Source organism: Exophiala bonariae (assembly GCF_035927105.1).
Source record: "Exophiala bonariae strain CCFEE 5792 chromosome Unknown scaffold_28, whole genome shotgun sequence".
NCBI classification, from domain to species: domain Eukaryota; kingdom Fungi; phylum Ascomycota; class Eurotiomycetes; order Chaetothyriales; family Herpotrichiellaceae; genus Exophiala; species Exophiala bonariae.
This window is the reverse complement of record NW_027042503.1, coordinates 167,904-187,188: the sequence shown is the minus strand read 5'-3', so window position 1 is coordinate 187,188 and position 19,285 is coordinate 167,904. Positions and strand designations below refer to the sequence as shown.

Sequence of the window (19,285 nt, the reverse complement as noted above, 5' to 3'; positions counted from 1 at the left end):
ACGAACATCTGCATAGCAGCCCAAATAGATGGCATGGGACTGAGCATAAGGGATCCTGTCCCGTACATCGGAGGAGCAGCAAGATTGCCCTACTTTTACACCACAGCAGAAAAACTTCCGGTCCTCGCAACCCCGAAAGACTCGAGGCCGGTCCGGAAGGTGTGGAAAACAAATACAGGCCGCCGGTCAAGCTTTCTTACCATGAAGAGACGTTTGGAGCAGCCTTCAGTGTTGACTCCGATCCCCTTGTCGTTCTATGGCATTGCGCGGCTTGCGTGGTGCTGCGTCCTCTATGCGCACCGAACATCGGACTTGTGTGTCGAGATCGGCTTTTTCGGCTGACCAACCAGCTTTGGGGGGATATTGCTATGCCGTTACGGTCCGATCTTCGTTCTTTATGCTCTGAGAAACTTGTCCCATGGTTTGTGGGAGTATTTCGACTTTTCTCTAAGCCTGGGGCGACTCAAATGCGAGGTACCTCAGTCTGGCTGAGCTGGCGCTATCGATGCGGTGACAGTGATCCAAGGTCTCGTAAACATGCTACCTCTTGATTGCCACTGGGGACACGACTTTGAGATCCTGTGTACCTGGTCTGAGACCATTCTTCTTGGAGTATATTGCTGATTATCTGCCTCGACATAGAGAAATCTCTACATTCAATTCTAAACCGATACCCAAATTCTAGAAATAGCACTCCCCTACCATGCTTTTGAAACCCTAGCGTATATTAGCACTCATTTGGGTTGTGCTCACTGGAGTGCATGTCTCCTCACAAGATCGACAGCATTATGGCTCTTGATCCAGGTCATCTTCAGATCTCCCGAGGAGATCACAGTTTGGCCTTCACGGAGCCGGTTTGCGGAGGATTCACGGCCTCCCAGACATGTTGCGCTTCCTCCCAGCGCGTGTCTTCCCAGAAGTCCATGGTGCCCTGAGTGGTCAGTCTTCGAGCATATCTAGGGCCCGTCTTGGCCCACTCCATGGTCTCCCCGGCTACAAACTGAGCAAATGCATCGTACAGAGGCTTGATCGCACGCTTCTCGTCCGGAGTGAGCCCATCAGCCCACCCGTTTCCCCACCACCAGATCCCGTCATCGGTGGCATGCGTAACGCCCCATTCTACAGGCCACATGGAATCCGCGCACTTGACTCTCAGCTCAATCCGGTACCGGAGGATGTCTCTCCCGACGACAATTCCTGCGTCCGATAGGTTCTTTATGAAACCTCGTTCCAGGCAATGGACTTGTAGATCAGCATAGATCTTACCAAAGAGTACGGTCCAATCGGTACAGTCATTGGGTAAGTTCTTGTTCGGAGCATAAAGTTTCATAGTTCGATCGACGGTTGGTGCGGGATAGTCCTCGAGGAGTCGTTCATAGACTGCTTTCCATGAGTTCTTTGGTGTTTTCCAGGCTCGGTAGAGGTTGTGCTCGTCTTGACATTCCCCAATCAGTAGTTTTATCTCTCGTTCCTTCATACGCCTGCCATAGTCTCCAGTGTTGATACTGGCTATCAGGTCTTGAATCACGAAGTCGTTGTCCGAGAATCCTCTGAATTGGGAGTTACTCATTTGTTCGAGAGCATCTATCAGGTCAGTGGCTGGTGTCTGGCGTAGGATCTTCAGTTTTTCAGAGCTTGAAGTCGATTTCGAGATCTGAAGCTTCGACAAAAGCTCGTCGAACGCGATTTGGTGTTCGTGAATATTCTTCGGTTGGATTCCAGTACCGTTCGACCACATGACTGCGCGTTTGATGAGCGACCGAGATCTTGGTAAGTACAGATCATGTGAAAGTTGATGGAACACAGAGTGAGCTCCTGGGCTCATGGTCAGCTAACCCAATGAATGGTTAGTCCAGACGATGCAAACATACCTGCAGAGTAGCCGCCCACAGTAATGTTGTCAGGATTTCCACCGAGGAAGGGGACGATGCTTGCAGTCCATTCGAGTGCTGTCCTCTGGTCCCAGAAACCCATATTCCCAGCACTCTCACTGTCCACCTGTGCCTCAGCATGAAGTTCATGGCTTGTGAGAAATCCTAGCAGGTTTAGGCGATATCCCGGCATGACAACAATAGCTTTCAGCGATGTCTCTTCGAACATTTGCGCAACGATGCCCGCAGCTTTATTAGGATTTCCAAATTGCAGAAACCCGCCGTGAATGAAAAAGAAGACAGGCCATCCTCCTGACGGTGGTGTACCTGATGGCACCCAGATATTGGCCCTCAAGCAATCTTCGCTCCACCGTGTCTTGTCCGCTGGGGCCAGAACACCAGGCCAGTCGGGGTGCGGACACACATGGCAGTCTGATCTGTATGCGTAGGGTGTTTGCTCACTCCCGTAGCTGAAGTCGGGTGGTAAAGCTCTTGTCCTACGAAACCGAAGATCCCCAGTCGGAGCTTGTGCATATTGCACGCCACCAAAATGCCGAGCGAGAGGTCTGCCTGTTGTTTCGGAGATTAGATCGACACCTTGGAGCCAACCTCGACCTCCGACACTCTGAAGGCATGATTTCTGTCTGTATATGTTGGTCATGGCAGCTGGTCGAGATATGAGAGGCTCAAAACTTCAAGATTGGTCACGGATAGCGGTCGTCGAGTGCTTCAAATATAGATGGGAGTTGTTGGATCGTCGGCGAAAATTGTGTCGCCGATCCAGACCGAGTATCGATATTCCCCGCACGTAAAAGAGCTTCCCCGCATGAGTTGACTAATCATAGTACTAGCCTTAATAGGACAGTCATGCCCTGGCCTGAACTAGCGCCATACCATACTGATAAGGCTCTTATCGCTTCACGCCATCCAAACTCTTGTGTGTCGCCTTTATCACTCCTGACATTACCTTGGTCAGTCGATTAACCCTTACTTCATCTACATCTCGCCATACGATGCTTCTTGAGTTGCTCCTCGTGGAGTACTGGCCAGTAGAGATGATGATAAGTCTCTTACTCGGGGAAGGGCAGCACTCGCTTATCGTTGCCACTTTAAGTGAATTTCCTGCCGACTTTGGCAATTGCCGCCGCTTTTGAAGACATTTTCCCGTGCACCGTTTTCCCATCCACAACGTAACAACTCTCCAGATCCGTTCAGCTCTTCGACCGCAATACCCTGATCACGATGCCTCAAGGGCCCTGAGAGCTGGTCCTTCTGGATTTACTCACTACTACAGCGTCCTTAAATCTTCGTAAAATGAATAACGCTGTCCCATTCCTCATTTTCTCCCTTACACTCCACCGACTCTACTCCCTTCGATGTCCACACTAGACGCCAGAACCCTTCGAACGTCACCAAGGTCTTTCTGTGCAGTATTGTAGCCACGTGAGTAGGCTAACACACAGCAGCTTCTGCCTGGGATGCCTTGCACAGCCGCCGGGTCGCGTTTGGCTACTACGTTGTGCCAAGCACTTTCCATGTGCGGCAACTTAGGTATTAGCCAGTGCCAACCAATCCAAGGATTCCCCATTTTGGCGCCCATTCGTCTGCACGGACCAGGTCATGCGGCTCTTTCCAACAGGTGAAGCGAGAGTTTGAACCCGATACCCCTCAAGGGAGGGCGTGGTGCGAGCCTAGCTGAAAGCTTGACAATCGTAAAGACACTGGGGTTGTGATAAAGTCAGCCTAGTGGGCTTGCTCCTCCCTGCCTGAAGATCATACTTCTAGAGAATAGTATCCACGCTTTTAGGCAACGTCCCAATTCACCCGCAAGACCCGAGAGCTTTCCCCAGGCGGCTAAGAGGCATTCCAACGGCGCGAATCAAACACTTGGCATGAGTAGGGCAAGGCCGGAAAGTGGCGATCCTCGACTGCCGCGGAGCAGAAGAACCGACTCTTTCGCCTTGCAAAACGAGCAAAAAAGTCAACCGCCCAAGCTTCACAAGGGCAAATACAATGTCTACAATGGGATGACATGGGAGAAGCTGAAGGGATTCTTGCGAGGCAAATTCCCGGCTTCGAAGTATCCTGGCTTACAGTTCAAAGAGGAGCGGGTGAGGAAACAATGATCCCACTGCAGGAGACATATCTGGCTGACATCCTGTTGCACAGGTCGGTGACCATTGGGTTTTCGAGATCCCCAAGCCCTTGACGAAGGTGAGATTGTCCAGCACATCGTAGGACACGTGGTGGTCAGTGTGTCTTTTGCTGAGCGGATACAGGAAGACATGAACCAACTGTTACAACTGAGAGACCCTAAATTGGCACGCCATCGCTCCGAAACCCCAGAATAGAGAGGCCATGTAGCTCGAATTGTTTCTTATTAATGTGTGGCCCCTGTATATTGGCCGTGGAGGACGTCGCAATAAGTTATTGAACGTTACCTAAAAACCGCAGTGGTTTCAAGTGGAATTAAATTGCGAGGTGGATGCCAACGACGGAGCATGCTCCGTGGACGGCTGTGCATGATGAAATGATCACGGTTGCTGTTCGGTGAAGTTATTAAGGGGTGGGGAAGAGGGGCGTCCCGTCCCGGCCCGTAGGGGCCTCGCCCGTTTGTTTTGGCGGCGGTGCTAAGGCGTGTTCTAATCAGCCTAGGCGCACCTAAGCAATAGATTCGGCCAGTTTCACGCCACTATGGCAGTGCTGGCTGCAGCACAAGATTGAAATAAGCCAAAACCCCCTTCTCGTGTGCAGAATCTTTAAGGATGCATTTCCCATACTTATGAGTCGGTTCCCGTATAGCATATTTTGGGCCATCTTGCGTTCGGTTTTAAGGTAATCTTCACAATCATAGTCGTCGAACATGCAACCAGTGCGACTTCCTGCTCTGTTCGAGAAGTCGTGCCTAAACTCAAGATCGTATCCGGAGAGTCTTCTTCATCGGAATACAAATACATATCGGACAGCTCTCGACTTATTCAGGATCCACTTAGATTCTGCTGAATTTGGTCTTTTTGTTGGCGACGAAGACGATGTTGAGGTTCCGTTTCGCGAATTTCACGACTCTTCGCCGACAGGTATTGTGAGACCTCACCTCTGAGCTTCTCTCCGCTGATGATTGCAGGATTACAGAAGCTAAATGTTCACGACTCGGGAAAGTTAACCAACTGGCTCGGCCTGGAGTTTCAGCATGACCCCAGTGACCCCAGCCTTTCTACCGTATCTGCTACAAAGCAGGACCCAAAGAGTCGCTTCATGTAAGCCATATCCCGGTTTTTATTTTTTCCTTCTGGCGAAGTCTTCATGACTAGAGTTCTTTTGCCGACCGCAATCCCAGCTACATATATGGAGACCATTCCAGGGCGCGTCTTAGAATCACCCGCAATATGCTAGCCCAGGTCTTCACTTTTCACCAAGTCATGCCCGTCTATCTGGACTTTATCTCCGTATTCGGAGCGCAAACTGAGCCGCGCGATCGGCGTTTCAGCGGCTTTCGAGAGCAAACTACGATGGCGGATCCTCCGCGTGGGCTTGTCTTTTCTGAAATTGGTCGAAGTGGGCGACAGTACCAGATATGTTACAATTTGAAGACTGCTGCTTTGAAATCTGAGCATAAGGTGGATATGAAGCTGAGTGAGTGGTCTATCCAACCAGCTGCATTTCACCATCAGTTCGACATCGTTAATGGAAGGACTCTTTGGATTGTCACCAAAGGCAACCGGGATCTCCAGGAACGATACAAGGAGCTGACGGGCAAAGACGGAAGACTTGAGGACAAATCATTCGGGACCGTAGAGGAATGTTTTCGATCTAGTCTAGCAGCACATTTGATGTTTTGTCATTGGTCAACAGAGAACTGGAGATGGCTTATTCTCTGGCTCGAAAATGTCGTGGAAGAAGAGGTAATTTGGACTCGGTGATCTCCAAGTTTAGCGCTGAATCTCACGCTGATGCTGAATCTAGACATCTATGGCAATCCTCGGGCCCCGAGGACCAGGACACGCACATCGGCAATACACCACCCATGACCTCCAGGGCTTGCAACGACATGACGACAAGACTAATGAGGTCATCGCAGACCTCGAGGCGAATGTCGAAATTATGGCTTTACTGTGCAAATTTTATACGGGTTTGATGAGCAACAATTCCATTTCGCAAAGGTTGAAAGATGCTGTGGAACTCGACATCAATGCTTTCACTGCCCAAGTTGAGAACATGATCTCAGACTTCAAAATGCAGATCGCGCGTGCGACTTTGCTTGTCAAGATCACCAAGGATAGAAAAGAGCTGGTAAGCCCCCTCCCAGGGTCTGGAGTCTAGACACGAAAATCAACGCCCGCCTTTGTTCTAACTTTGCTGAAGGTGACCATGCATCTTCAGAGTCAAGCATCTGAAAGAATGGAGAGCCTAAATCTGAACATGGAGCAGGATGCCATCGTCATGCGAATTGTTACAATCGTGACCCTAATTTATCTACCTGCCACATTTGTCTCCGTAAGTTGCTCTCCTTATAGGAAGAACTGAGGCTGATTACACCATCCGGCAGACATTCTTCAGTACCGATGTCGTGAAATACCAGGACCAGGGGGGAGGCCCGCCGAATGATGGTGTATTTTCCAACACAGCATTGTACAGATGGCTGCAAGTCACCTTACCGCTCACTACCATAACCTTAGCGGCTGCAGTTTGGGCTCTGAAAAGGGCACAGAACCAACGATGGCAGCAGGAGTATACCAAAGAACAAAAGAAATGGCCGGTGGGAGAGGAAAAGGACACCGGAAGCATTGGTCTGCGAAGTGATACTAACTCTAACAACATCGTCTGATATTTTCCTGGGTTGAAGTACACATTTCTTCTTGTCCAGTAGCCACAGGCCGAAGTTTAGCCAGGTGAGACAAGAGGCAGTTATTGTACGAGGTACCGAACAATGGTTCTCCCTCTCGAACCACCTTCTAAACATCAGCTCATCCTGTGAAGCGACGAGCTTCTAAATCGATGCTGAAATGTGAACATTTTCCGTTCCGACCCCCAACGTCTCTATTGACTACTGGCTATGTAGCCATTTGGGCTGCGGTGCCCTTGGTAAGGTAAATTGCCGTAGCCTGGTGGCCATATTTTGCAGAATGGCGGTTGGCAGCGGGGTTACAATTGAGCCAAGCTCTGTTCCCCGATATTTCATAAGTGCAGGGAAATAGAGCACACAATCTTATTTCTTACGGATTCTGCGCTGGTCGCGAAACATGTAGATACTTCTATCTGATCAATGGTACCCGAATACTGTTCATCGCGAAATCGTTAGAGAAAAACACTGGTAACATTTTTAATTATTGTTATCCGTGCTTCTGTCCTTTCAACCCCTAAGGTTATGGCTCACATGTCAAGCACGCATGGGCCCTGGGAGTTAACCGTCTTTGACAAAGAGAAATGGAGCCACCAGGCAGAAAGGGCAGCAACTAGCAAGGATGACGCTAAAGTGCAAATGGGGCAGCGCATTAGTTAGTGGTCGAGGCGGGATCGGATCGGCTCCTGGGGATAGCACTCCACTAAAATGCTTCTCATGCTGGATGGTGGGTGGGTGGCCCATCGAGATCATGACTACATGCCTGAAATGGGCACGCACCCCTCCTTGAGGCTGAGGCTGAATAAAAGCACTCTCACATCTAGTTCCCTCGACCGTTCATCAAGCTCCTTCTGTCGCATTCACATCTTCATGTTGCCTCACCTGTTTTCTATAACTTGATGTCTTTTTGTTGTTTTGATCTCGCTATCAGGCTGATACGAGCCCATGCTATGCCCAGCTCTACCCTGCAATGTCTCCGTCAGCCTCATCACACGGCGAGTCGCTCCTTCCAGAATTTAAGAGAAAGTTGACCCACGAATGGCAACATCAGGCTGCATGCGGTCGTGTGTATGTCAATATTTTTAAGCTGCAGGCTTGGATGAGAAGCAAAGCTCATGACTCCACCTATGATAACATTACTCGACTGCTGAAGGAAGTCTGGCAGAATTGGGACGGGCATCACCCTCGCTTCCGACCCGGAGCGGAATCGATCTCGACTGGCGACCAGTGCGCAGTTCTCGTCTTCAGTATCCTTCTTGAACTTGACCATGGCCATCTCATAAAAATATTTCAGGACGAGAAGATTCTTGATAAGGATCTTGAGCGTCCTGGAGTCTACTACCACCACTATGTGGTTGAAACACTGCAAAAACATTCTATCTCAAATGCACAGCAACTAGTTGAAAGATTCGAGGAAAAGAAATGGTCATACTGTCCAGTCATCATCAAGCATCGCATGAGCAATGCATTTCGTGACGGTCACTGGGTCATCCCTTTCTGCAAGCGGGAGGAGGTAAATGAAAAGGGTGGAACCGCCCAGGTATGGCAGGTGCTTATACAGGAAGATTTTGTCTCTCGAGAGGTTCGAGATATTATCAACGGCGCAAGGATTGAAGACCCTAGCCTTGGGCCAGTGAGTGTCATCCTACCTCCGCCCCTCGAAGACTAGTCACCCACGAAAGTGACATGGCTGACTTAAGTTTAGTGCTACCAATTGGCATTGAAGACTTACCGTTCTGCGATGAGCGATATCTTCGACTGGGAAACTTTGGCTTTTAGCGGTATCCAAGATAAGGAGGGCATGGTGCAATACCTCGGGCACTACTCTTTGAACGAAGATCCCAATGAAGGCTGCTCCCCAAGCCATAATATTCTGCTTGAGTATGGTGAACATGACCTCGACGAGTTCTTCGCATCCCCGATCTCATATCCTCCGGTACGGGCACCTGAAATCATTGGCTTTTGGCGGTCGTTGTTCAAAATTGCAGAAGCTCTGAAGCGGATACACATACTGGATCATGAACAAGATGGACAAACCGATGAATTTTACGGGTATGCCCAAAACATGTTCGCAGGATGATTGGTCTTGCTAACGTTCAAAGATGGCATGCTGACGTGAAACCTGACAATATTCTCCGAGTGCATGGCGAGTTTAAACTAGCAGACTTTGGCTTTGCCAAATTCATGAAGAGGAATCAGGGGATGCCGATGTCGTATATTGAAGGTGGCACTCAAACTTTTGGTGTGACTCAAGTGCGCATGAGCAGAAATGAACCATGACTGACTTTTTGGCTTACAGGGGCACCAGAGACTGATCCTGCCAGAAGAGGTACCCGGACCCCTCATACACAAACCATCGACACCTGGTCCTTTGGCTGTGTGCTCTCAGTTGCGGCCACATGGGTTGTTCTTGGCTTCCAAGGTATGCTTCAGTACGCAGAGTTGAGAAAACAGGGCGTCAAGAGGGCCCGAGCCGGGCCCCGTCCTGGGCGAAAGCCAACAGCTGACGACGCATTCCATGATGGACGCAAGGTGTTACCTGAAGTTCGCTATTGGCACAATTACCTGAGAAGTATCATGCGTGACTCTGATACCACAACCTCACGTGTACTCCGTACTGTGGAGGAGACCATGCTTCTTGAGCATCCACAACAGCGATTGAACTCTACTGCTTTGTGCAAGGAATTGAACGATATCTTGGTACTCGCTGAATATGCTGCCAGAAAGAAGGAGATTGCTGCAATCAATGAACAGACTTCCACTCATGAAACTGTGCTCCAGGCCTTGTTGGCCGTCGAGCATAAGTCTCCAGTCAACACAGTGCAACCATCTCAGCAGGAGACAACGACATCGAATCGAGATTCAAGCTCAAAAAACGTACAGGATGGTGATCCACGGGGTTCGGGACGTAAAGGCAAGTCGGAACGGATCGAAAATATCCCTCTCGCGAAAACGGCTCATCGAGCAGAGCTCTTGCAAAAGGAGTTGAACAAGATCCAGAGCAGTCCTTTTCAGGTTGCTCATGACCAACGAACATCCAATTTTTCAGGACATCAAGGCGCATTTGAAGCATTGAATATCTATGAAAGTCCTGAGCCAACCCCGAATCTGCAGGACAGCCCTGAAATTCATCCTCACAACACAGAGTTTGACCTCGGTCTACCTAAAGAAACAGCGCCCTTCTCACCACGTTATATCCAGGATCCTCGTACGCCACCACCTCATCATTCCACAATCGTTCTCGACTATAATGCTAATCGCCCAAACCTTCATATGTACAACTGGGATCTTCCGAGTGTTGGGTCCCCCAACTGGGATCTTCCGAGTCTTGGGTCCCCTTCTGCGCAGCCCGGTAAACCTGGTGGCTTAGAAGGGAAGCAGCCAGAGTGGCCAGTGTCCCCGCCCCTGTCTGACCCAGTGAGGCCAGTTGAGGGAAAGAATTTGTCACAGATATCTCCGGTTGTTCGACGGCCACCTGATGAAGTTGAAAACTTCGGACCTCCCCAGAGAGAGTCTTCTGTAGTCTTGCGTCCGCACTACAAAGCTCCTTCTTACACTGCGCCGGAGGCTAGTCTCCAAGTTTATTACGATGTCTGCAAGGTGAGAAAAAAGCTTGAAAGCGAGCCTGAGCGCAGCGGTTTTGCAAAGATCTTCAGGAGTCCAAAAGCGGACCGGGACTTGCAGAAATTCATCGTGAATCGCGATATGGTTTGTTTATTTCCACACTTAATCAATTCCTGCGTGATTGACTGTGTTACAGATCTTTATTGTTGATAACGGAGATACTATGGGACCGTTCTGGAAAGTCGTAACCTATGTTCTGGAGACCTTGACCATGAAGTTAGCTCCTCTTGACGAGGATGGCCTTGACTTAGTCTTCACCATTGGCCACGAAGAACCATTCAATGCAAAAGGAAAAAACGCTTTCAAAGAATTCAGGAAACAGATGGAGAGAGCTGCTCCGTCGCTAGCGAGAGATTCTCACGGAGAGAATAGGACAAATATGGCCGAAACGCTGGGGAGAGTGTTCACCAATTACACCAACCAAAAGAAATCGAAACGGATGACCCTGCTCGTGTTAACTGATGGGCGATGGCGAGATACGGCGAGGGAGAACAAGGTGGGGGATAAGATTGCCACCTTCGTTAAAGACCCATCTGTTCAAAAATATATAATGGAAGATCGTCGGTTTAGCATCTCTTTCATTCAATTTGGAGAAGACCCAGATGCATCTGAGAGGCTCAAATGGCTTGATGATAAATGGGCGGGGGCACATAAGCTTGCGTGAGTGTCTTGAGCCCAACGTTGATGATCGTTACTAACATCGAGAAAGGGACATGATTGATCACGTTTCCTGGACTGGGTCTGTCAGGAAGATGATTCTGGGAAGTATTCAGGAAGATATGGATGAAGAAGATGACGAGATCGCGGTTGCGACCGAATCAACAATACAGAGCAGAGTTTCGGGGTTTGGGCGATATGGTGGTGAAGCTCAGCATGTTTCAGGCATTGTCAACAACCCTCGAAATTCTCTTTCTGGAAGGCCCCCGGCTGAGCAATCAGGTGGAGTGAATAGGAGCTATAGTACGACTTCGACACAAGGAAAAAACGGAACTCGTTTTCGCTAAGGGTCGCCAATATGGGTGCCATTTCACAATGGCCCTTTTTTGCGTTGGCAGTATACGGGAACATGTCTTTGAGAAATATTGCAACCTCCAGAAAACTTTTAAGCGCAGATCATAAGCCTATAGTCTGAGGCTATCAGAGGCATGGAGAATGACTCGGTCTTATAGGGTTGAGGACGAAATCTATTATAGTCTTGTCTTAGAAACCGCCAAAGCCTTTCTTTGGGCCGTCGCTAAAACTTGACGGTCTAGACTAGGGGCGAATTTAGGTCACTGCGCTAATATAATCAACTGGGAGAGTCACACGGTCTGGATGATCTAGAGCCAGAGTTGAGCTGGACGCGGGCCAGCCTGATCAAAAGTGGCGCAAGATCACCAAAGGCCGGGACAAAGGGCAGGCGTCGAGATTCCGGCGGTGAAACAGAGGGGTTGAAATTGAACCGAACGAAATTTGGAAGCTGACGATGGACGCCCAGCGGCTATTATAGCGGCAACAGAGCACTTGGGCTTTCTTCTAGATCTAGCTATTAACCTCCTACTAGTTGGGCATTAGCTCCCAAATGATACTTATTACTCGGACAATACGCCCCCTCCAACAATGCTCAAAGCTTAGAAAAGTGCGAAATCGTAAATCTTCGTTCCGAATTATTTAATCAAAAGCTTAGTAGACATGTTTTCATTCAGCTCTATATTTCGTAAAGACTCTACGCTAAAGAGAACTCTGAGCGTCCATCATGCGATGAGTGAGCCATGTATCTATCCGAAGCTTCTCCGAACCTTCTTAGATATCTTGGGATGATTATGCTCCGGATCTTGGGTCTAATTACTGATTGTCTAGTAGTAAGGGGAGTTAGTCGCAGTAGAGCTACAGCCGATGGATTTATTGCGTGTATCACAAATTCCTAAAACAGCCGTTGCTTCGCTCCACCCCAGCGGAGGCCAACGTCATTTTACAAGGGCAATCATGTCATTTATAATCACCAACCCACTGGGGTAGCGCATCTATCATATCTGGAAGAGCTCGCGAACTGACCCTTAGAACATAAAAGCGCCTCGGAACAGCGAGACTCTTTCTGCAACTTCTATGGACAGTTTCAACCACCTAACCCTGTGTGAATGCAGTGTTACCACAATATTCTTCTTACCATGTCTGACTGTTCTGCTTCCCTTCACCCTTACGAGTCGATGTGGCAGTACAAGCGTATCGAGTCCTCGACCTACGATGGCACCATACTCAGAGGCAACTTATACCACAGTACGAAAACAAGTGGTCCGTCGCCCATAGGGATTTTCTGCCACGGCCTGGGTCTGCTCAAGGAGCAATACCTCGAGAACTGGTTCAACCACGTCCTCACTTCCGGTTATTATGTGCTCACTTATGACCATCGCTTTTTCGGTGATTCTGAGGGTCTTCCCAGAGAGCAATTCGATTGGTTGGGACAGGCGGAAGATTTCTTCGATGCCGTCACATTCGTCCGTTTGCATTCAAAGGTCGACGAGAACAAGGAACTGGCTGGGGTGTTGCCCATGCCGGTGGACTGATAGCAATGTACGTAATCCTGATCATATCGTTTCATTGCCCTCAGCTACCTTCTGATACAGGGCAGCCGCAATGGACAAACGAATTACAGGCACCATGATGTTCCTCCCCTGCATCGACGGCCAGTATGATAAAGGCTTCTGGGGTGAATCGCTCTGGGAGACCACATAGCGAGATCGATTCCAACAAGGAGATTCGAAGCAATTGGACATTAAATTTTGGCCATTGAATGATGAACATGCAGCTGGGAATGGTAGTTCCGTTTAGTCAGGTGATTATATACGGCAATGGTCTGTTGTCGCACAGAAAATGGCAGCACAGGGCGGAAACAAGCTATTCACAAGCCGTCTGACAGTTTCGAGTTTCTGGAGCGATTTTAATTGTCGCCCAGTGGATTTCTTCAATTGAATCGATTCAACACCCGTTCTGTGGATCATGGCCACCCAGAACGTTCTGTGTGGTCTGCTAGATTTCACGAAGAGTGCGTATGATAAGCTTCAGGGACCCAAAGAGCTCTGTGTGCTGGAGGGGAGCATCTTCATCAGTATTTTGATCCAGGGTTTGGCAAGTCTGTGGATGCAATTCTGTCATTCCTTCGAAAGCATACCACATAAGGCAGCTTTTGTCTGACGGTGGAAGTACCAAGTACTTAGTGTGAGGTCCTTCACTTAGTGCTCCAGTCTAGGCTAACTACTAAAGACACACAAGACTCATGATTTTATATATTAACATCAAATAAGATCATTTTCCCGCTCAAAAGTAATATCCGTACTATTTGATAGACTAGCATAATGAAGTCGTCATCTAGCAAAGGAATGTGTCACTCGTGGGCTGGGTGCGATATTTAGCTTGACCACTCCTTTACTTTGCACTGTTCGATGCCACTTCGCCGTGGAGATTTAGGTTTATCAAAGTCAAAAGGGTTTTTAGTGCTTCTTGGCGCAGCCGATCGCACGCAAAATAAAAACCGGGAGTGCAAGATACTAGATATATGTCCCTTGTTCTCTCCATTTTTCCTCAGATTCAGCATTCAAGATTGCTTCTACAATTTACCTAACTATGTCAAGAGTCAAAGATGTCTCGGAGGAGTCGGCCTCCACAACCCTGTGTCAAGCGTTAGAACGAGATCTTAAATTGGAAGAAATTCTCGAACCAGAATCAGCATCGGGCATCCTCAAACGACCGCTTTCAGTTGGGACGGCCCATTCGACGGTCTCGAAGTTTGCAGAGCGGGAGCATACCGCAAGATTGACCGCGCCGACTTCTGAGCTCAGGGATATTGGTAGAGGATCATGCGGGAGTGTTTTCGAAATACCGGGAACAGCACATGCTATCAAGAAGGGCACCGATGTCCGTTCCATCTGGAATGACTTCAACCTCACCAACCTCGCGCACAACAGTTGTGTCGCATCAACAAACTTGTTTAAATACTCTTTCCCTAACCCCCAGATCCCTCGAGTACCCAAGGCAGAAATGTACAACTCCCCCGAGTCTGAAGATTGGTGGCGGTTCAACTTGCTTCGTTTCCCCAAGGCGGATAGAACTGAAGCAGCGGTGTTCTATCTCGACCGCATCCTCCCGGTTACTGAAATCACACGATACGCACTTGTGAATAAATTCTTCCTTCCGGACACTAAGATACAGCAAGCAGTCCTCGGCAATATAGACAACCAAGATTGTCTGATCAGGCTTTACTTCGGGAAGCACAAACCAGATGATAGCATGTACAAGGAGGATGACACGCTCCGCAACTTTCCATTGTACTTGGACCAAGCGAAGGCCATCGACATCGACATCAACAATTACGCCAGAGAGATGGCAATTGGTCTCGCTATATTGCACTGGGAAGCACAGATCGATGCCGCGGATACAGAATTCGTGATTGGAACCTCTACCACTAAACTCTTTGGCCTCCACTATGAAAACCATCAATCAATGATGCTACCCAGATCTACTATGGAGAACTTCACCCAGCGCGAAACACAACTGTGGATGCTGGATTACGACAAATGCATCAAAATCAGCTTTGAAACCTCGAATTGGGACCAAGATGTGGTTCATCCATACTATGTCGCAGTCACAGGCAACGACCCCTACTTCCCGCACCCCTGCCTCGACATCAAATTGTGGCAAATTTTCCGGCAGGCATACCTGAAGGCAAGCCACATCATTATTAAAAACAGAAACTTGAGAAAGGAGATGATGAAACTGCCCGATCGAGTTATTGAACGATGGGAAATTTGGGGAAATGACAATCTCGCGACTGAGGAGGAAGATTTCGATCCTTTCGACCGGACCGACGATGGCACCTATGAAGCTGAAGAGGGTACCGACAGCGAAAACGAAGATGATAGCGAAGAAGAAAGCGACATTGAGGAGGACGAGGATATCACGGATGATGAAGACAGTACAGCTGAAGATGATAGCGAGGACACAGAACAATAATAAGAAGCAGTCAAAGGAGGAGCTGAACATATAGGGAGCGTGGAGAACAAGACTAGCAAGGGAGGGAAATGGGGATGACACGAGGCTGATGGAAGTTATTGTTCGGTGAACAAGACAAATGTAAATTACTGTAAATCATATCGAATTCCTGGCGCCTGAAGTGCGAGCGTTAATGTAAATGCTTACAGTCCAAAGACTACTGCAATGTATTAACCTTATACTTCGTCAACTGCAAGATATCGTGATGCAAATCCCTGGTCCGTCGCGGGCGTTGCACCCGACATCCCTGTTCTGAAGTAAGCCCTAGACCGGAATTTCGCCTTTGCGGTCGTAAATACTACTACTTTCAGTTGTCCACATCAAGCACCCCGCCATTTAGCGGCTGTATGCCTTATGCCCGCAGCCTCCGCGGTATCGAACGAAACGATTAACGTGCAGACTTGCATGTGGACAGCGATGCCACGAATGTTGGAATGCCTAATTTAACCAATACATAGCCAAGAATACTTATCTCGGCAGCTGTCTATCGGAGTTGCACTGAAGCAGCGTCCATCTCTTCTTCTTTCACCTCACTTTGCCATCAAAACCGTACCTTTTCCATGACTTTCTGGTTGGCAAGCCCATTCGACATTCTTCGAGCTTCGCCATTTGCAGCTGCAACCTTGATTGCTATTCGGTTGCTTAATGTAGCCTACTTTCACTCACTGCACGTCTCACGCATGGATCGTTATCTCCGTCAAGCCGCTCGTACAACTACCACGGGCGGTAACGTCGACTCATGGGCGTGTGTTACAGGCGCGAGCGACGGGATTGGGCTCGGCTTCGCCGAGGAGTTGCCATCACGAGGCTTCAACGTTATTCTACATGGACGAAATAAGGAGAAACTGCAAAAGCTTCAGACTACACTTGAGGCACAGTTTCCAGCACGGCAGTTCCAAATCTTAGTTATCGACGCATCGAACCGTGACAGCTGGAGTGCTGCGATGAATAATTTCGTGTCTGAATTTGATAAATCGAATGCTAGACTGACGGTACTGATCAACAACGTCGGAGGAGGTGTCAGTGGGCATTATTTGTTTGAGCCCATGGCGAAACGAACTCCCCAAGCTGTTCAAGCCATGATTGATGTCAACACAACTTTCCCAGCGCTTTTCACGCATTCATTACTTCCTCTTCTTATCCGAAGCCAACCGTCCCTGATTCTCAGCCTGGGGTCAGCTGCAAGTGTATTCCCTCCGCCATATCTTGGGCTATACGCTGGCTCGAAAGCCTTCATCCTGGCCTGGAGCGAAAGCCTGGCAAGGGAAATGGAACTTGAAGGAATAGATATCGAAGTCAAGGGAATCATGCTTGCTCGAGTCCAGTCGGCTGTCAACAGAGGTAGAGTATTTGACAAATTCTCAGTTCCCACCGGGAGGGTATTTGCTTGCGCAACCTTGAACAAGGTCGGAAGTGGAGCACTAGTTGTGACCCCATACTGGGCCCACGCTTTACAAATGTTGTTCATTAAGATCACCCCAACCTGGATACTCTCCAAGATGATAAATACGGGTACAGCAGAAGAAATGAGGTGGGAACGAAGAGAGGAACAAGACCAGCATTGAGGGTCCGCCAACAAGAGCGATGTACTTACCATTGCTCAATCTCAGGGAGTTACTGAACACTGGATGACATGCCTTCAAAACCAAGTCGCGAGATATGCAATTCAAAGGTACTAAAATAACTTTAACATGAGAAAAGGTGATATGACGTCTCTGGAAATTTCGTGTTCTATTGATCTCCCATTTGTCGAAACGTACTCGTCAACTCAAACCCTTGTAAGTGGGGCAAACCTCGGTGGCGTATTCCGAACCCCCTTCCGCTATACGCATACGCTGCTCTTTAATGTTGCCCATGGCACACCCAGTCAAATCGATATCAGCATTCCCAGTCTAAGCACAAAGGTAAGATTCATGCTCACCTCGCACAGAATGCGACTGCTATGGGTATGTCACAAGAATCAGATGTCAAAATGGCTGATAATTTATGCCTAAATCGTCCATTATTCCCACAGACAGATTAGCTGCTGTAAATGTCATATATACCCGTGTACCCTCCAGTAAGCTCTTGATTCTCACTCTCTTAGATGGAAGCCTCCTATGAGGAATTTGAGTAACAATTGGAAACCAATGCGATCAAACAAGCTTTCCAGGGATCTTGCAATTGCACAGCCACGGGACCATTTACGGACTTCGTAAGTGAGTAGCCCACTCGGTCAGGCCTCTGCGCGTTACCAAGTGGTCCTTGGCATTAAGGCGAAGTGTAACGCTACATTTAGCCGAAGGCCGATCTATTCGGCCCTGAGTGGATGGATTCAATCTTAAGATTAATGACAAAGGTTCAGCATTGCTTGCCTTGTCTTAATACTGGGGATGTCGGCTTCAATCTGCACAAAACGAGGTTATGCAATACTGAGCGGATAGCACTGAGTTAAACACCATCGCCAACATCACTTTTGCGCTCAGCGACCAGGACCAGCACTGAAATTCAGTGGGCAGTGCCTGCTCGACTATCATCTCGAACTATCTAGAATGATAGCAGTTGGTATAAAGGTGAAGTGCCTTCGCGTACTATCAGATTATGCTCTGTTCAATTCAATCACTCAAACCAGAAACATCAGACTACAACGATGACCAGGGCTCTATTGTACCTCGCTACTCTCTTTCCCCTTTGCGCTTGGGCTTCGCCAGCGGGCAGCTCACGGAAGTACGGCGACTGCAAGGAACTTAATGTCTCTGTCACTACATCATCGCGCGGCTATGTTTTTGACATCCCCAAAGTCAACAATGATATTGAAGCAACATTTTGGGCCATCAATTTCGACACCTGGAGCCACAAACCAAATCCTGAACCAATACTCAAGAACACCACAATCTCTGGAACTTACAACATTCATGCCCAGGTCTGCGTTCCAAAGTCCGGTGGTGATGTTCTGCAAATAGCCACTCATGGAGCTTACTACGATGGGAGATATTGGGACGCTAAACTCGAGGGACATTCGTATGTCAACGCAGCTCTACAAGCCGGATACTCAATTCTCACTTATGATCGACTGGGAACTGGCCAATCCGATAAGCCTGATGCATACACGGTCGTACAAGCACAATTCGAAGTGGAGATTCTTCGAGAGTTGACAGTGATATCAAAGAACGGCGCTTTCGGCTTCAAACCAAAGAAAATCGTTCACGTTGGCCACAGTTTCGGCTCCATAGTCACCTCGGCATTCATCGCAACATATCCAGCATTGAGCGATGGCGCAATAATCACGGGCTACGTACTGAATGAGCATTTAGGTGAAGTAGGCCGATCCTCCTGGAATGTACAGCACGCAACCAACTGGCCTAGTGGGTATGTCACCATGCAAAAAAGCGGAATCCAGGCTACTTTCTTTGGCGGCGACTTCACTCCCGATCTGCTCGATTATGGCGACAAGATTAAATCACCTACGGCCGTTGCTGAAATCGCCTCTGGAGGTCTTCTTGTCATGGCCTCGGGCCCCTTCAAGGGACCAATACATTATATACTGCCGGAGTTGGATTTCTTCATCTGCGCAGGCGACTGCAAAAATGTGACTAGCCTGGAAGCGCTCAAGCACACATTTCCCAATGCGAGCTCGATTCAACTTGACATACAGCCAAATACAGGCCACGCTTTGCCTCTCCACCACAATGCAACAGCTGGATTCCAGGTGTCGTTTGAGTTCTTGCGCAGGAACAGCCTCTAAAGAGGTGAAAACTTGAGATTTTGCAGCCAATTGCTTAGGGCTTGTAGTGCCTTGCAAAGAGAGCTGGAATGGACGCTGGGCACAGAAGGTGAGGCGGTCCTCAATCGGACGGAAGGAGAAGATTTGTCATGAGCTACAGCAGACTACCTGTAGGCATTGTCTCCTCAAGCCACAATCAGGCTGCAGTCATATGGTTTTACA

The 19,285-nt window shown here is 48.7% G+C and overlaps 8 protein-coding genes across 8 annotated transcripts; 7 read left to right on the top strand and 1 right to left on the bottom strand.

The window, feature by feature from the left end:
* Positions 1-829: 829 nt before the first annotated feature.
* Positions 830-2,532, bottom strand: LTR84_007188 (uncharacterized protein; the record flags this gene model as incomplete). The annotated part of the gene is made up of 2 exons (XM_064850741.1): positions 830-1,815; positions 1,872-2,532. 2 exons carry the CDS (start codon positions 2,530-2,532, stop codon positions 830-832), a joined length of 1,647 nt encoding a protein of 548 aa, XP_064702407.1.
* Positions 2,533-3,763: 1,231 nt separating this feature from the next.
* LTR84_007187 (uncharacterized protein) lies at positions 3,764-4,222 on the top strand (the record flags this gene model as incomplete). The annotated part of the gene is made up of 3 exons (XM_064850740.1): positions 3,764-3,982; positions 4,041-4,085; positions 4,151-4,222. 3 exons carry the CDS (start codon positions 3,764-3,766, stop codon positions 4,220-4,222), a joined length of 336 nt encoding a protein of 111 aa, XP_064702406.1.
* A 1,068-nt stretch (positions 4,223-5,290) lies between these two features.
* LTR84_007186 (uncharacterized protein) lies at positions 5,291-6,696 on the top strand (the record flags this gene model as incomplete). The annotated part of the gene is made up of 4 exons (XM_064850739.1): positions 5,291-5,773; positions 5,835-6,161; positions 6,234-6,365; positions 6,418-6,696. 4 exons carry the CDS (start codon positions 5,291-5,293, stop codon positions 6,694-6,696), a joined length of 1,221 nt encoding a protein of 406 aa, XP_064702405.1.
* A 985-nt stretch (positions 6,697-7,681) lies between these two features.
* LTR84_007185 (uncharacterized protein) lies at positions 7,682-10,999 on the top strand (the record flags this gene model as incomplete). The annotated part of the gene is made up of 5 exons (XM_064850738.1): positions 7,682-8,344; positions 8,417-8,763; positions 8,814-8,953; positions 9,011-10,419; positions 10,472-10,999. The coding sequence occupies 5 exons, from the start codon at positions 7,682-7,684 to the stop codon at positions 10,997-10,999; spliced, it is 3,087 nt and encodes a 1,028-aa protein (XP_064702404.1).
* A 1,483-nt stretch (positions 11,000-12,482) lies between these two features.
* Positions 12,483-12,878, top strand: LTR84_007184 (uncharacterized protein; the record flags this gene model as incomplete). Its single annotated transcript, XM_064850737.1, has 1 exon — positions 12,483-12,878. The coding sequence occupies one exon, from the start codon at positions 12,483-12,485 to the stop codon at positions 12,876-12,878; it is 396 nt and encodes a 131-aa protein (XP_064702403.1).
* Positions 12,879-13,935: 1,057 nt separating this feature from the next.
* Positions 13,936-15,321, top strand: LTR84_007183 (uncharacterized protein; the record flags this gene model as incomplete). The annotated part of the gene is made up of 1 exon (XM_064850736.1): positions 13,936-15,321. One exon carries the CDS (start codon positions 13,936-13,938, stop codon positions 15,319-15,321), a length of 1,386 nt encoding a protein of 461 aa, XP_064702402.1.
* Positions 15,322-16,040: 719 nt separating this feature from the next.
* Positions 16,041-16,925, top strand: LTR84_007182 (uncharacterized protein; the record flags this gene model as incomplete). Its single annotated transcript, XM_064850735.1, has 1 exon — positions 16,041-16,925. The coding sequence occupies one exon, from the start codon at positions 16,041-16,043 to the stop codon at positions 16,923-16,925; it is 885 nt and encodes a 294-aa protein (XP_064702401.1).
* Positions 16,926-17,989: 1,064 nt separating this feature from the next.
* On the top strand, positions 17,990-19,084 carry LTR84_007181 (uncharacterized protein; the record flags this gene model as incomplete). Its single annotated transcript, XM_064850734.1, has 1 exon — positions 17,990-19,084. The coding sequence occupies one exon, from the start codon at positions 17,990-17,992 to the stop codon at positions 19,082-19,084; it is 1,095 nt and encodes a 364-aa protein (XP_064702400.1).
* Between the last annotated feature and the right edge of the window lie 201 nt (positions 19,085-19,285).